Genomic DNA, 13,011 nt, shown 5'->3' on the forward strand with positions numbered 1-13,011 from the left:
GATTTTTTTTTAAATGATGATGAAATCAGATCAGACCTATTGTCATGTTTAATCCCAGTGAGAGTCTAGTTTCTTTTTTTTTTTTTTTAACAGAAGATCAGTTTAGTGTACATTAAGTAAAGATTTCAACAGTTTGCACCCCCATAGAAACACAAAGTGAAATATACTGTTTGAGTACTCGTTATAGCATTAAGCCTCAGTGTACAGCACATTAAGGACAGAGATCCTACATGAGGAGTAAGTGCACAGTGACTCCTGTTGTTGACTTTACAAATTGACACTCCTGTTTATGGCATCAGTAATCTCCCTATGCTCCAGTCATGAGTTTCCAAGGCTATGGAAGCCCCTTGAGTTCTCCGACTCTTATCTTGTTTAGACAAGGTCATAGTCAAAGTGGAGGTTCTCTCCTCCCTTCAGAGAAAGGCACCTCCCTCTTTGAAGACCTGTTCTTTCCACTGGGATCTCACTCACAGAGATCTTTTTGCCAGAGTGTCTTGGCTTTCCATGCCTGAAATACTCTCATGGGCTTTTCAGCCAGATCCGAGTGCCTTTAGGGCTGATTCTGAGGCCAGAGTGCTATTTAGGACATCCGCCATTCTATGAGTCTGCTGAGTATCTCACTTCCCATGTTGGATCACTCTCCCCTTTATTTATTCTATCGGTTAGTGTTAGCAGATACTAGACTTGTTTATGTGCTCCCTTTGACTCTTAGTCCTTTCATTATGATCAATTGTGAACTGAAATTGATCACTTGGAATAGTGAGATGGCATTGGCACATGCCACCTTGATGGGATTGAATTGGAATCCCCTAGTATGTTTCCAACTCTACCAATTGGGGCAAGTCAGCCCGAGCATGCCCCAAATTATACATCTCTTCCCTCTCTTATTCCCACTTTTATGTTTAACAGGGATCACATTTCAGTTAATTTTCAACACTTAAGAATAACTGTGTGATAATTACAGAATTAAACCAGTCATATTAAGTAGAACAGACAAAAAAAAAAATACTATGAGGGATAATGTATTAAGTTGTCCATTAGCAGTCAGGGCTATGCTGATCAAGTCACCATTTCTCATAGTGTCCATTTCACTTCAGGAGGTTTCCTTTTTGGTGTTCAGTCAGTTGTCACCGATCAGGGAGAACATATGGTATTTGTCCCTTTGGGACTGGCTTACTTCACTCAGCATGATGTGTTCCAGATTCCTCCATTTTGTTGCAAATGACTGGATTTCGTTGTTTCTTACTGCGGTATAGTATTCTAAAGAATACATATCCCATAATTTCTTTATCCAGTCTACCGTTGATGGGCATTTAGGTTGGTTCCAGGTCTTGGCTATTGTGAATTGTGCTGCAATAAACATTAGGGTGCAGACCGCTTTTTTCTTTATCAATTTAAACTCCTTTGGGTAAATTCCAAGGAGTGGGATGGCTGGGTCGAACGGTAGGGTTATATTCAGGTTTCTGAGGAATCTCCAGACTGATTTCCATAGTGGCTTGACCAGTTTGCATTCCCACCAACAGTGGGTTAGTGTCCCTTTTTCCCCGCATCCTCGCCAGCATCTGTTGTTGGTAGATTTCTGTATGTGAGCCATTCTAACCGGGGTGAGGTGAAACCTCATTGTGGTTTTGATTTGCATTTCCCTGATTGCTAGTGACCTTGAACATTTTTTCATGTGTCTGTTGGCCATTTGGATTTCCTCTTTTGAAAAATGTCTATTGAAGTCCTTGGCCCATCTCTTAAGTGGGTTGTTGGTTTTGTTTTTGTGGAGTTTCTTGATCTCTTTGTAGATTCTGGTTATTAACCCTTTATCTGTTGCATAGTTTGCAAATATTTTTTCCCATTCTGTTGGTTGTCTCTTCACTCTCCTGACTGTTTCTTTTGCAGTACAGAAACTTCTCAATTTGATGCAATCCCAATAGTTGATTTTGGCTTTGACTGTCTGTGCCTCCCGGGTCTTTTCCAGAAATTCTTTGCCTGTGCCAATATCTTGAAGGGTTTCTCCAATGTTCTCTAATAACTTAATGGTGTCAGGACGTAGATTTAGGTCTTTAATCCACGTTGAGTGGATTTTTGTGTAAGGTGTAAGGTAGGGGTCTTGCTTCATGCTTCTGCACGTGGAAATCCAGTTTTCCCAGCACCATTTATTGAATAGACTGTCCTTGCTCCAGGAATTAGTTTTAGATCCTTGATCAAATATAAGTTGGCTGTAGATGTTTGGATTGATTTCTGGTGTTTCAATTCTGTTCCATTGGTCTATCCATCTGTTTCTGTACCAGTACCATGCTGTTTTGATTACAACTGCCCTGTAGTATGTCCTGAAATCTGGTATTGTGATGCCTCCGGCTTTGTTTTTGTTGTACAAGATTGCTTTAGCTATTCGAGGTCTCTTGTGCCTCCATATGAATTTCAGCATCATTTTTTCTAGATCTGCGAAGAATGTCTTTGGTATCTTGATTGGGATTGCATTGAATCTATAAATTGCTTTTGGGAGAATGGACATTTTGATGATGTTGATTCTTCCAATCCATGAGCATGGAAGATTTTTCCATTTTTTGGTATCCTCTTCTATTTCTTTCTTTAAGGTTTTGTAATTTTCATCGTAGAGATCTTTAACGTCCTTGGTTAAGTTTATTCCAAGGTATTTGATTGTTTTTGTAGCTATTGTGAATGGGATTGATCTTAGCAGTTCTTTCTCAGTCATGGCATTACTTGTGTATACAAAGGCTGTTGATTTTTGTGCATTGATTTTATATCCTGCCACTTTGCCAAACTCCTCTATGAGTTCCAATAGTCTCTTAGTAGAGTTCTTTGGATCCTCTAAGTACAGAATCATATCGTCTGCAAAGAGGGATAGTTTGACTTCTTCCTTCTTGATTTGTATTCCTTTGATTTCTTTTTCTTGTCTGATGGCTCTGGCTAAAACTTCCAGAACTATGTTAAATAGCAGTGGTGAGAGTGGGCATCCCTGCCTGGTGCCAGATTTCAGTGGAAATGCTTCCAACTTTTCCCCATTCAATAGGATGCTGGCTGTGGGTTTTTTATAAATTGCTTTGATTATATTGAGGAATGTTCCTTCTATACCCAATTTGCTTAGAGTTTTCATCATGAAAGGGTGTTGAATTTTATCAAATGCTTTCTCTGCATCAATTGAGATAATCATATGGTTTTTCTTCTGCAGTCTGTTAATGTGGTGAATCACATTGATTGATTTGCGAATGTTGAACCATCCCTGCATACCAGGGATGAATCCCACTTGGTCTGGGTGGATGATTTTCCTGATGTGTTGTTGTATTCTGTTGGCCAGAATTTTATTGAGGATTTTTGCGTCTATGTTCATCAGGGATATTGGTCTGTAATTTTCTTTCAGTGCTGCATCTTTCTCTGGCTTAGGGATTAAGGTGATGCTGGCTTCATAGAAAGAATTTGGGAGGATTCCCTCTTCTTCGATTGTTCTGAATAGTTTGAGAAGAAATGGGATTAGTTCTTCTTTAAATGTCTGGTAGAATTCAGCAGTGAATCCATCTGGTCCTGGGCTTTTCTTTGTTGGGAGGGCCTTTATTACTGTTTCAATTTCTGTTTCAGTTATGGGTCTATTTAGGTTTTCGATGTCTTCATGGTTCAATTTTGGTAGATTGCATGTGTCCAGGAATCTATCCATTTCTGATAGCTTTTCCTGTTTGCTGGCATACAGGTCCTTGTAGTAATTTCTGATGATTCTTTTTATTTCTGTGGTGTCTGTTGTTACGTTTCCTTTTTCATCTCTGATTTTATTGATTTGGGTCTTTTCTCTTCTTTTTTTAGTTAGTTGGGCCAATGGGGTGTCAATTTTGTTTATTTTTTCAAAAAACCAGCTTCTCACTTGGCTGATTTTTTGTAATGTTTTTTTGGATTCAATCCTGTTAATTTCTTCTCTGGTTTTAATTATTTCTCTTCTCCTACTAGATTTGGGTTTGGTTTGCTGCAGTTTTTCTAGGTCCTTGAGGTGCGCTGAAAGCTCATTTATTTGGTACCTTTCCAATTTCTTGATATAGGCACCTATTGCTATAAATTTGCCTCTCAATACTGCTTTTGCTGTATCCCATAAGTTTTGATATGTTGTGTTGTTGTCTTCATTTACTTCCAGAAAGTTTTTGATTTCTCTTTTGATTTCTTGAATGACCCAGTGTTCATTCAGGAGCATGTTGTTCAGTCTCCATGTGTTTGCATACTTTCTGGGGTTTCCTGAGTTGCTAATTTCCAGCTTCATCCCGCTGTGGTCTGAGAAGCTGCATGGTATGATTCTAATTCTTTTAAATTTGCTGAGACTTGCTTTATGGCCTAGTATGTGATCAATCCTAGAGAAGGTTCCATGCGCTGCTGAGAAGAATGTGAAGTCTGTAGATGTAGGGTTGAAAGTTCTGTAGATATCTGTTAGATCCATTTGGGCAATAGTGTCAATTAAATCTGCTGTTTCCTTGTTGATCTTCTGTCCGGATGATCTGTCTATTTCTGAGAGTGGAGTATTGAAGTCCCCCAGTACTATTGTATTGGAATCTAAATCTCCCTTTAAGTCCCTTAACATATCTTTTAAATAGACCGGTGCCCTGTAATTAGGTGCATATACATTTATAATAGTTACATCTTCCTGTTGAATTGAACCCTTAATCATTATATAGTGTCCCTCTTTGTCTCTCTTAACAGTTTTTGTATTAAAGTTTATTTTGTCTGATATTAATATGGCTACACCTGCTTTTTTTTGGTTTCTGTTGGCATGGAATATCTTTTTCCAACCTTTCACTTTCAGTCTGCATGCCTCTTTGTTAGAGAGATGTGTTTCTTGTAGGCAACAAATAGTTGGGTTGTGTTCTGTGAGCCAGTCAGCTAAACGGTGTCTTTTAACTGAAGAATTCAGACCATTAATGTTCAATGTGACAATTGATACGTAGTGACTTTGCCCTGCCATTTTCCCGGAAATATTTTCTAGTATATGCTTTGAGCTTCCCATGCTCTTTTACTGGTAGGTGTTCTTCCTTTCCCTTCTTTCATATTGATGGCCATGTTTCTGTGTTTCTGAGTGTAGCACATCTTTAAGTATCTTTTGCAGGGCCGGACGAGTGGCCACAAAGTCTTTCAATTTCTGTTTGCTATGAAAGGTCTTTATTTCACCTTCATTCACAAATGAGAGCTTGGCAGGATATAATATTCTGGGCTGGCAATTTTTCTCTCTTAGCACCTGTGCTATGTCTCGCCATTCCCTCCTAGCTTGTAGGGTTTCTGATGAGAAGTCAGCTGTGAGTCTGATTGGAGATCCTCTGAGAGTAATCTGACGTTTCTCTCTTGCACATTTTAGGATCTTTTCTTTATGTTTCACTGTGGTAAGTTTAATTACCACGTGTCGTGGTGAGGATCTCTTTTGGTCATGTTTATTGGGGGTTCTATGAGCTTCCTGTACTAGGATATCTCTGTCCTTCTCCAAACCTGGAAAGTTCTCTGCTAGTATCTCACTAAAAAGGCCTTCCAATCCTTTCTCTCTCTCCATGCCTTCAGGAACTCCTAGAACTCGAATGTTGGTTTTTTTAATAGTATCCTGTAGATTCCCAACAATATTTTTCAGGTTTCTAATTTCCTCTTCTTTTCTTTGGTTTGACTGTATGTTTTCCTGTGCTCTATCTTCTAAGTCCGATATTCTCTCTTCTGCTTCACCCATTCTGTTTTTAAGGCTTTCTAATGTGTTTGTCATTTGATCTATTGAGCTCTTCATTTCATTTTGATTTCTCTTGACTATTACACTTTCCTGTTCTACTAGTTTCTGAGTTTCATTTTGACTCTTCCTTAAAATTTCATTTTCACGAGAAAGATTTTCAATCTTGTCCATTAAGGATTTCTGTAGTTCAAGGATTTGCTTTTGAAAACTTCTAAATGTTCTTATCATAAATTTTTTGAAATCCGTATCTTGCATTTCTTCTATCTCATCATCTTCATACTCTTGGCTTGGGGTGTTTTGCTTATTTGGAGGCATCATAGTGTCATCGTTGATCTTGCTCCCTCTATTTCTGTGTTTGTTACTCGGCATAGTTAATTCTTCTTGCGTCACTGTGCGCTTTTTTTTTTTCTTTTTTTTTTTTTTTTATACTGTGTCCGTGTTAAGTGGACTGCCTGCTGTTGGAGGAGCCTTGGAGGCTTGAGATGGGTGGGGCCTGAGAGCTCTGCCTGGTTCTTCCAGGTTAAGGGTGTGCAAAGGTGACACCCTCAGGTTATGCGTGGTAAATCTCTCTCTTTTTATTTATTTATTTATTTTATTTATTCAGGGGGTAAGTAACACTGCAGGGCAGGGCTGTGCAGAATTGATGGTATTTAGCTTCCAGTCTTTGGCTCCTCTGGACTCCCACTGGGTTGCCTAGGCTACTGAATTGTAGTGACTCAGTTCCTTAACTCTCCCCCACTGATATGTAAATCCAAAGAGGAGGCCTGCTCTTTGTCTCTTGGGAATTCTCCAAGTCTTGCAGGCTTGTAACCTTTGCAAGGTTAGGGGGAAGAGAAACCCCAAAGCTTTTTTTTTCCTTCTTTCCGGTAGTGAGTTTGCTGCACTTTCCGGCCCCCCTCTAGATTCTGACCCCCGTTTCCCCACCAATGTCTCGGGTTATTGAGCTCACCTCCCCTTCCAGCGCTGATGTGTGGACTCGGAGCCCTGAGCGTCTCAAGTCTCCCCGCTGTTTTCTGTGTGGCGTGCACTCTCCTTGGAGCACTGTAGCGCAGACCCTGGGGCTTCTGCGGCTGGGTCCCGCGACTTTGCTTCCGTGCGGTGGGCGACCTTGTTCTCCCAGTAGGTCGTCCGATTCACGCCTGCTCCATTCAGAAGGGTTTCCCCTGCAATTTTTGTTTGGTTCTATTTTCTGCGGCTACCGTAACTCCCCTTTTATTAAACTAAATTTTCCCGGACTATCGGTGCGCGCCCTCACTATTCCGCCATCTTGGCTCCCACCCTGCCTTATTAACAGTGTCCCCCTTTGTTGGATTTTCAGCTCCATGCTGACTCCGGCTTCCTGCTGGAGATTTATTTATTTTTAAAGGCAGAATTATGGGGGGTGGGTAGTGGAGATCTTCTATCCACTGGCTCACTCCTCAGATGGCCACAACAGCCACTGCTGGGCCAAGCTGAAGGCAGGAACATCACCCAGGTCTCCCACATAGGTGCAGGGACCCAAACACTTGGGCCACCTTCTGCTGCTTTTCCTAGTCTATTAGCAGGGAGCTGGATGGGAAGTGGAGCAGCCAGGACACGAACCAGTGCCTATATGGGATGCTGGGGTTGCAGGTGGTAGCTTACCCTGCTGCACCACAATGCATGCCTCATCATTTTCTTTTTTTAAAAGATTTATTTATTTATTTGAAAGTCAGAGTTACACGGTGAGAGAAGGAGAGGCAGAGAGAGAGAGAGAGGTTTTCCATCTATTGGTTCACTTCCCAGATGGCCACAATGGCCGGTGCTGTGCTGATCCGAAGCCAGGAGCCTGGAGCTTCTTCTAGGTCTCCCACATGCGCGCAGGGGCCCAAGGACTGGGGCCATTTTCTGCTGCTTTCCCAGGCCAAAGCAGAGAGCTGGATTGGAAGTGGAGCAGCCAGGACTATAACCGGCGTCTATATGGAATGCCGGCACTGCAGGTGGTGGCTTTACCCACTACACCACAGCACTGGCCTCACTATACGTGTCTTTAAAAGTGCGGCACCTGAAATCTGTTAGGTGACATGATGTCCTGCAGGTGCCCATGGGCCTCTCAGGTAGCAGAACCGGTTTGAGAACCAGCTGGTGACTACTCTGATTTCCGCTGAAACACCTTATGAGACTAGCCAGCCTGGGAGGCCACTTGTCTCCAAGCCAGATGCGGTGGCTTGATTATTCTTGGCTGGCACTGAACTTGGAAGGGAACTGAAGAACCAGGTAGAAAGCAAGCTACACCTACACAGCCTGGAAAAGAGCAAATCACAGCTATGCACACCAGTGTGGACGGCGGTGCTCACGGAAACAAGCTGAGCAAAGGCAGCCTCCATTCCCCTGAAGTTCAAGGCCAGGTAATGACCTAGGGATACAGTGTGGAGGTAGGAAGAGGGGGTGAGTGATCATGGTCTGGGGGAGGGTGGGCACGAGGGAGACTTGGAGATGGAACATTCTGGATTGTGATCTGGTGCCATGGAGGATGCACACACACGTATGAAGTCCTGAGCTAAAACATTCATCGTGTGCATTTTGCTGCATCTACAAGAGAGCTTCAAAGGTTTGAGGGAAGTGAAATTAAAAGGCCAGGGGCTGGCGCTGTGGCGCAGCAGGTTGAAGTCCCGGCCTGCAGTGCCAGCATCCCATATGGGCACCGGTTCAAGTCTCAGCTGTTCCACGTCCAATCCAGCTCTCTGCTACAGTCTGGGAAAGCAGCAGAAGATGGCCCAAGTGCTTGGACCCCTGCACCCATCTGGGAAACCTGGAAGAAGCTCCTACCTTTGGATCAGCCCAGCTCCAGCTATTACGGCCATTTGGAGAGTGAACCAGCAGATGGAAGACTGACCCCCCCTGCCCCGTGTCTACTTTTCTCTTTAACTCTTTCAAATAAATAAAATAAATCTTAAAAAAAAGATAAGTTCATTTTGGCACAAATTTTTTTTGAAATCCAAGCGTATGAGAAGCTCATGAAAATATAATACATATATAAAGAAAAAACTATGCATAGATTCCCCTCGCCCCCCAAAAAAACCCTTTCACTTTCAAATAAACTTATCTTTTAATTCCTTTTGTCCATAAACCTTTTGAAGTATCTTTATATATTGTACTTTAACACTTTAAAAGAAGGGGCAGGTTTGGAGGCCAGCATTGTGGCATAGCAGATAAAGCCACCACCTTCAATGCCCACATCCCATGTGGACACTGGCTCAAGTTCCGCCTGCTCCACTCCCCATCCAGCTCCCCGCTAATGGCCTGGGAAAAGCAGTGGATGATGCCTAAGGGCTTGGGTCCTGCTCCCATGTGGGAGTCCCAGATGAAGCTCCCGGCTCCCTGCTTTGCTTGGCCCAGAGCTGGCCATTGCAACCATCTGGGGAGTGAACCAGCAGATGAAAGGTCTCTCTTTATGCAACTGTGACTCTTTCACAAATAAAAGAAATGAATCTTTTTTTTTAAAAGGGCAGCCTTTGAATATGACAAGGATCCACTAAAAAAATAAACCTACCGACACATCCACCTTGTGAGTCAAAAACTCCAGATCTGTGCACACAGCTGGGCCAGAAGAAAATTAGAAACGGGAGATCACTCAGACATCAGTGGTTGCTTTTAACTGCAGCTGTGAAACTGGACGCCTGAAACCAGGGGCGCTCACCTTGTGGACAAGGGGCACTCATGGGCCTGGGGGGTCAGGGCAGAGTGCACAATATGGACTCACTTCATAGGGATGCTGCCGGCTCAGGAAGTCTCTGAGGATGCAGTCCCACAGGCTCGGGGACAAAGGCAGGGGACAGGAACGGGAGGGAAGTATCCGTCAGGCTTTCCTTAGTAGGATGGGCTTGAATGCAAATCTCGTGTTGGTGCACCAGCAGGTGGGGAGCGGCTGCCATCTCTCGCCCGGCCAGTTGTTTCCAGAGGCCACCTTGGAATTATGCAGTGGCTTTCACAGCTCCTGGACACTTAACGGTGCTGTGTCCAGGGAGAGTTCCTGGTTGAGTCTGTGGAAGAGCTTCTCCCTATCACTGTCCCCTCAGGAGCGCTGGATCTTACTGGGTGGAGTGGTGGCATTGGAAACCTGGTGGCCTTTTCCTGGGCCACACCTCCTGGTGTCACAGAGCAGCCGTGGGAAGGGGCTGGCCTGCCACGTCCCAGGCAAACGTCTCTGATTTTTCTCCTCTTCTCCCTTCCTTGCCCTCTATACTTGGGCCTTGTGCCTCTGACACAACTGGCAAAGGCGTGGGGTTGTGGAGACGCAGCCGCAGTTTGTGGTGGCCACTGCTCTGCCAGTTCGGGTACTGCGAGTTGGGAGGTCACAGGAGGTGGGCCTTGTCCAACCGTGGGTAAGGTGGTTATCTGTTACAAATGCAGAGCCACCAGCAGGATGAACGACTCTGAGATGGGAATGTTTATGGCGGGGAGCCCCAGCACCTGGTGTGGGTGTGGAGGTGCTCTGAACCCCTCCACCTGCCATTCCTGCCCCCCACACCCATTTGGGGGTGATGCCTGTCTTTCCAAACAAGGCAGTTTTCGGATCTGAGTCCCAGAGCTTAGAATCTGCTGCTTAAGGGTGCCTGCCCCAAGCGTGAGGTTGAATGCAAATGGATTCAGAAACACCAAGGCAGAAGCTGCTGCAGGAGTGAGGAGCAGCCTGATGGTGATAGAAACGCACCCTCCCTTCCAACCTCTGCTCCTTGCAAAACACAGTTTTCCCGAGGAGCTGCCGAGGACTGAGAGGAGCAGGGTGGGCAGGAGTGGTGGCTTTCCAGGGTCGGGGAGCCACCCCCTACCCTGAAGGGTCCCTGTTCCTGCTGCTCTCCAGTGCTGACTGAGGACGTGAGAGCATTCCCAGCCCAGGCTTGTGTGCTGGAGGGAGAACCAAGGATGTCCTGGATCCCAGGCAAACTTCTACAGCTGCGGGGGGTGGTGAGGAATCCACCAGGGCTAAGGTGCTGCCACTCTGGGAGACCCAAAGCCACCGCGTTTCTCCCTTGGCAGTGTGAGCCACTCAAGGCATCTCCTCTCTGCTTCACTCTCCCTTCGCTCTGCGATCTGTTGAAATAAACTAAAAAAATAATTTCCCCGTGCCACGGAAGTGTTCTCTGTCACTTCCTCTCCCTTTCTTCCTCTGTCTCCCTCTGCCTGGTGCAGAGGTAAATTCAGGCAGGTACCAGCTCCTGGCTTCTTGCACCTGTCCTGGTACCCTTGCTCATGACCAGATTCCACAATTCCCTGTGCCTAGGGCATTCTCCCCACCCCAACTCCATTCACTCCAGCTTCTCCCTCTTCACTTTTTTTTTTTCTAGTTTTCACAGGGAAAAGTGGTGAGATTGTGGGTGGAGCTTTCTGGGTCTTCCCACACACGCTCCTGCCTGGACGGACCTGGGTCCTGCCGAGTCCTTCTCAGAGGTGCCTGCGAGCGTCCCAGGAGAGCTCAGGAGCGCACCCAGGGTGTGCCCAGGCCACACCTTCCAGCCGGGCGGGGGTCAGGACCCTGCTGTGCAGAGCAGACCACCACGACTGCCTACTGTGACCCTGCGTCCCCAGAGGCTGTCCACAGCCTCCTGGATGTGGGGTAGACACATTTGGACTCTGTGGCCCTTCCTAACCTAGGAGAAGGGGAATCTGCACAGGGGCTCCCTGGTTGGAGACGTCCCCTCCTCCCTAGAGCCTGGGGCTGGATTCCCTGATCTGACCAGACTTCAGGGAGACACACAGACACCTGCTGCCCAGGGGATTTTTGTTTGTTTGTTTAAGGAGCTCTTTTGCTTTCAGTCGCAGGACAAAGGTGTCCCTTTCAGAGGGATGCACATCTCATCCCAGCCAGCAGCCCCAGGGAGGCACCTGGGAGGCCAGGGATGCTCAAGAGGGAGAAGAGGCTGGGAGAGGGGTGACACCCCCTGCAAAGGCCCTGCCATCTTCAGGTTAGGCAGCGTCCTCAGTGGTAGGGGCAGGAAGAGAACTGGGAACCCCAGAGGGGACTGGGGCGCTAACCTCAGGGATGGGGGCCGACTGATGGTTCCCGCAGAAGTTCCGGGCGCCTCCCAGGGACCTGATGGTTGCCCCCTTCTCTCAGCCAGCCACTGGGCTGCGTCCAGCACGGTCCAGGAGCGACACGTGAGCCCGGGCCAGCCAGGGGAGCCAGGGGAGTCCTAGCGAACCCAGGGCTTCTGGGGAGGCCTGTTCAGAACCCGAGCCGGGCGCAAACAGGGGATCCCCGCAAGAGGGCAGAAGCAAACCCGAGAGGCCCGCGCGCCGCGGAGAGCCCAGCGGGCGGGCGAGGGCAGCCAGGCACACTCGCGGCGCCCCTCCTTCGGGTCGGGGCTGCAAAGACCCCTCGTTTCTCCAAAGTTCCGGACGAATCCCCCGGAGCGGAGAGCCTGTGTCCGAGAAGGGGCCCGCTACGCCCGCCCCCTGCCCCCGGAGTGGAAAACTGGCGCTCGCGCCCCGGCTCTCTCCACCGTCCAGTCCCCCTCCCGAGCGCCCCCTCCCCGCCGCGCCGGCCACTGCCCCCCGCCCGTGCGCCCCCCTGCAACCGCCCACCCGGGCCCGACCAGCCGCGCCGCCGCGGGCCGAGCAGAGCAGCGTCCGCCCGTGCGCCCGGCTGCCTGGCTGCTCCCCGCGCGTGGACCATGGATTAGGCGGGCGGCCCCGCGACGCGCTCCTGTAGCCGGCGAGGCCGGAGCCTGCCCGGGGTGGCCTCGCCAGCCGGCGGAGTTGGCCAGCGGCGGGCCCTCCTCCCGCCGGTCCTTCCCGCTCCTCCTCCTCCTCGGCCGCCGCCGCCCCCGCCTCCCGGCCGCCCCCGCCGCCCCCGCCGCGCCGCCGCCCCAGGCCGAGCGCGGGCGCGGAGCGTGGGAGCCATGGCGCGCGAGGAGGAGCGGGACCCCGAGCGCCGGGAGGCGGCGGCGGCGGCGCGGGCAGGCGGCGAGGAGGAGGAGGAGGAGGAGGGCGGGGAGGAGGGACTGAGCGATAGCGACGACGAGGGCGACGGCCAGGAGGAGCCGGGCAGCGGCGCGGAGGAGGAAGAGCAGGCGGAGGCGGCGGCCGGCCGGGAGCGCAGCGAGGACCCGCGGCTGCTGCGCGCAGGGCTGCCTCCCGCCGCCGTCGCCGCCGCGGCCGCCCGCTCCAGGAGCGGCCGCCGCCTGAGGATGCCGCCGGCCGGCGACGAGGACCGCGCGCGCCGCCGCCGCCGCCGCCGCCGCCGCGGGGACCTTCTGCTGAGCCAGCTCTGCTTCCTAGCCTCGGTGGCGCTGCTGCTCTGGTCGCTGTCGAGCCTGCGAGAGCAGAAGGGTGAGTGCTCGCCGCCTGCCCCGAGTGGGCGCTGC

At 48.8% G+C, this 13,011-nt stretch overlaps 1 protein-coding gene across 1 annotated transcript in view; it reads left to right on the plus strand.

Annotated features, from left to right (window-relative positions):
* Positions 1-12,369: 12,369 nt before the first annotated feature.
* Positions 12,370-13,011, plus strand: part of SLC24A3 (solute carrier family 24 member 3) — a 527,286-nt gene continuing 526,644 nt past the window's right edge. Inside the window, exon 1 of the mRNA XM_002710947.6 lies at positions 12,370-12,976. Coding sequence (XP_002710993.3) covers positions 12,547-12,976 — 430 coding nt within the window. The 5' untranslated portion in view covers positions 12,370-12,546. The remainder of the gene's footprint in view (positions 12,977-13,011) is intronic.

This window comes from Oryctolagus cuniculus, chromosome 11 (genome assembly GCF_051225735.1).
Source record: "Oryctolagus cuniculus isolate XC-2025 breed Fujian yellow rabbit chromosome 11, ASM5122573v1, whole genome shotgun sequence".
NCBI classification, from domain to species: domain Eukaryota; kingdom Metazoa; phylum Chordata; class Mammalia; order Lagomorpha; family Leporidae; genus Oryctolagus; species Oryctolagus cuniculus.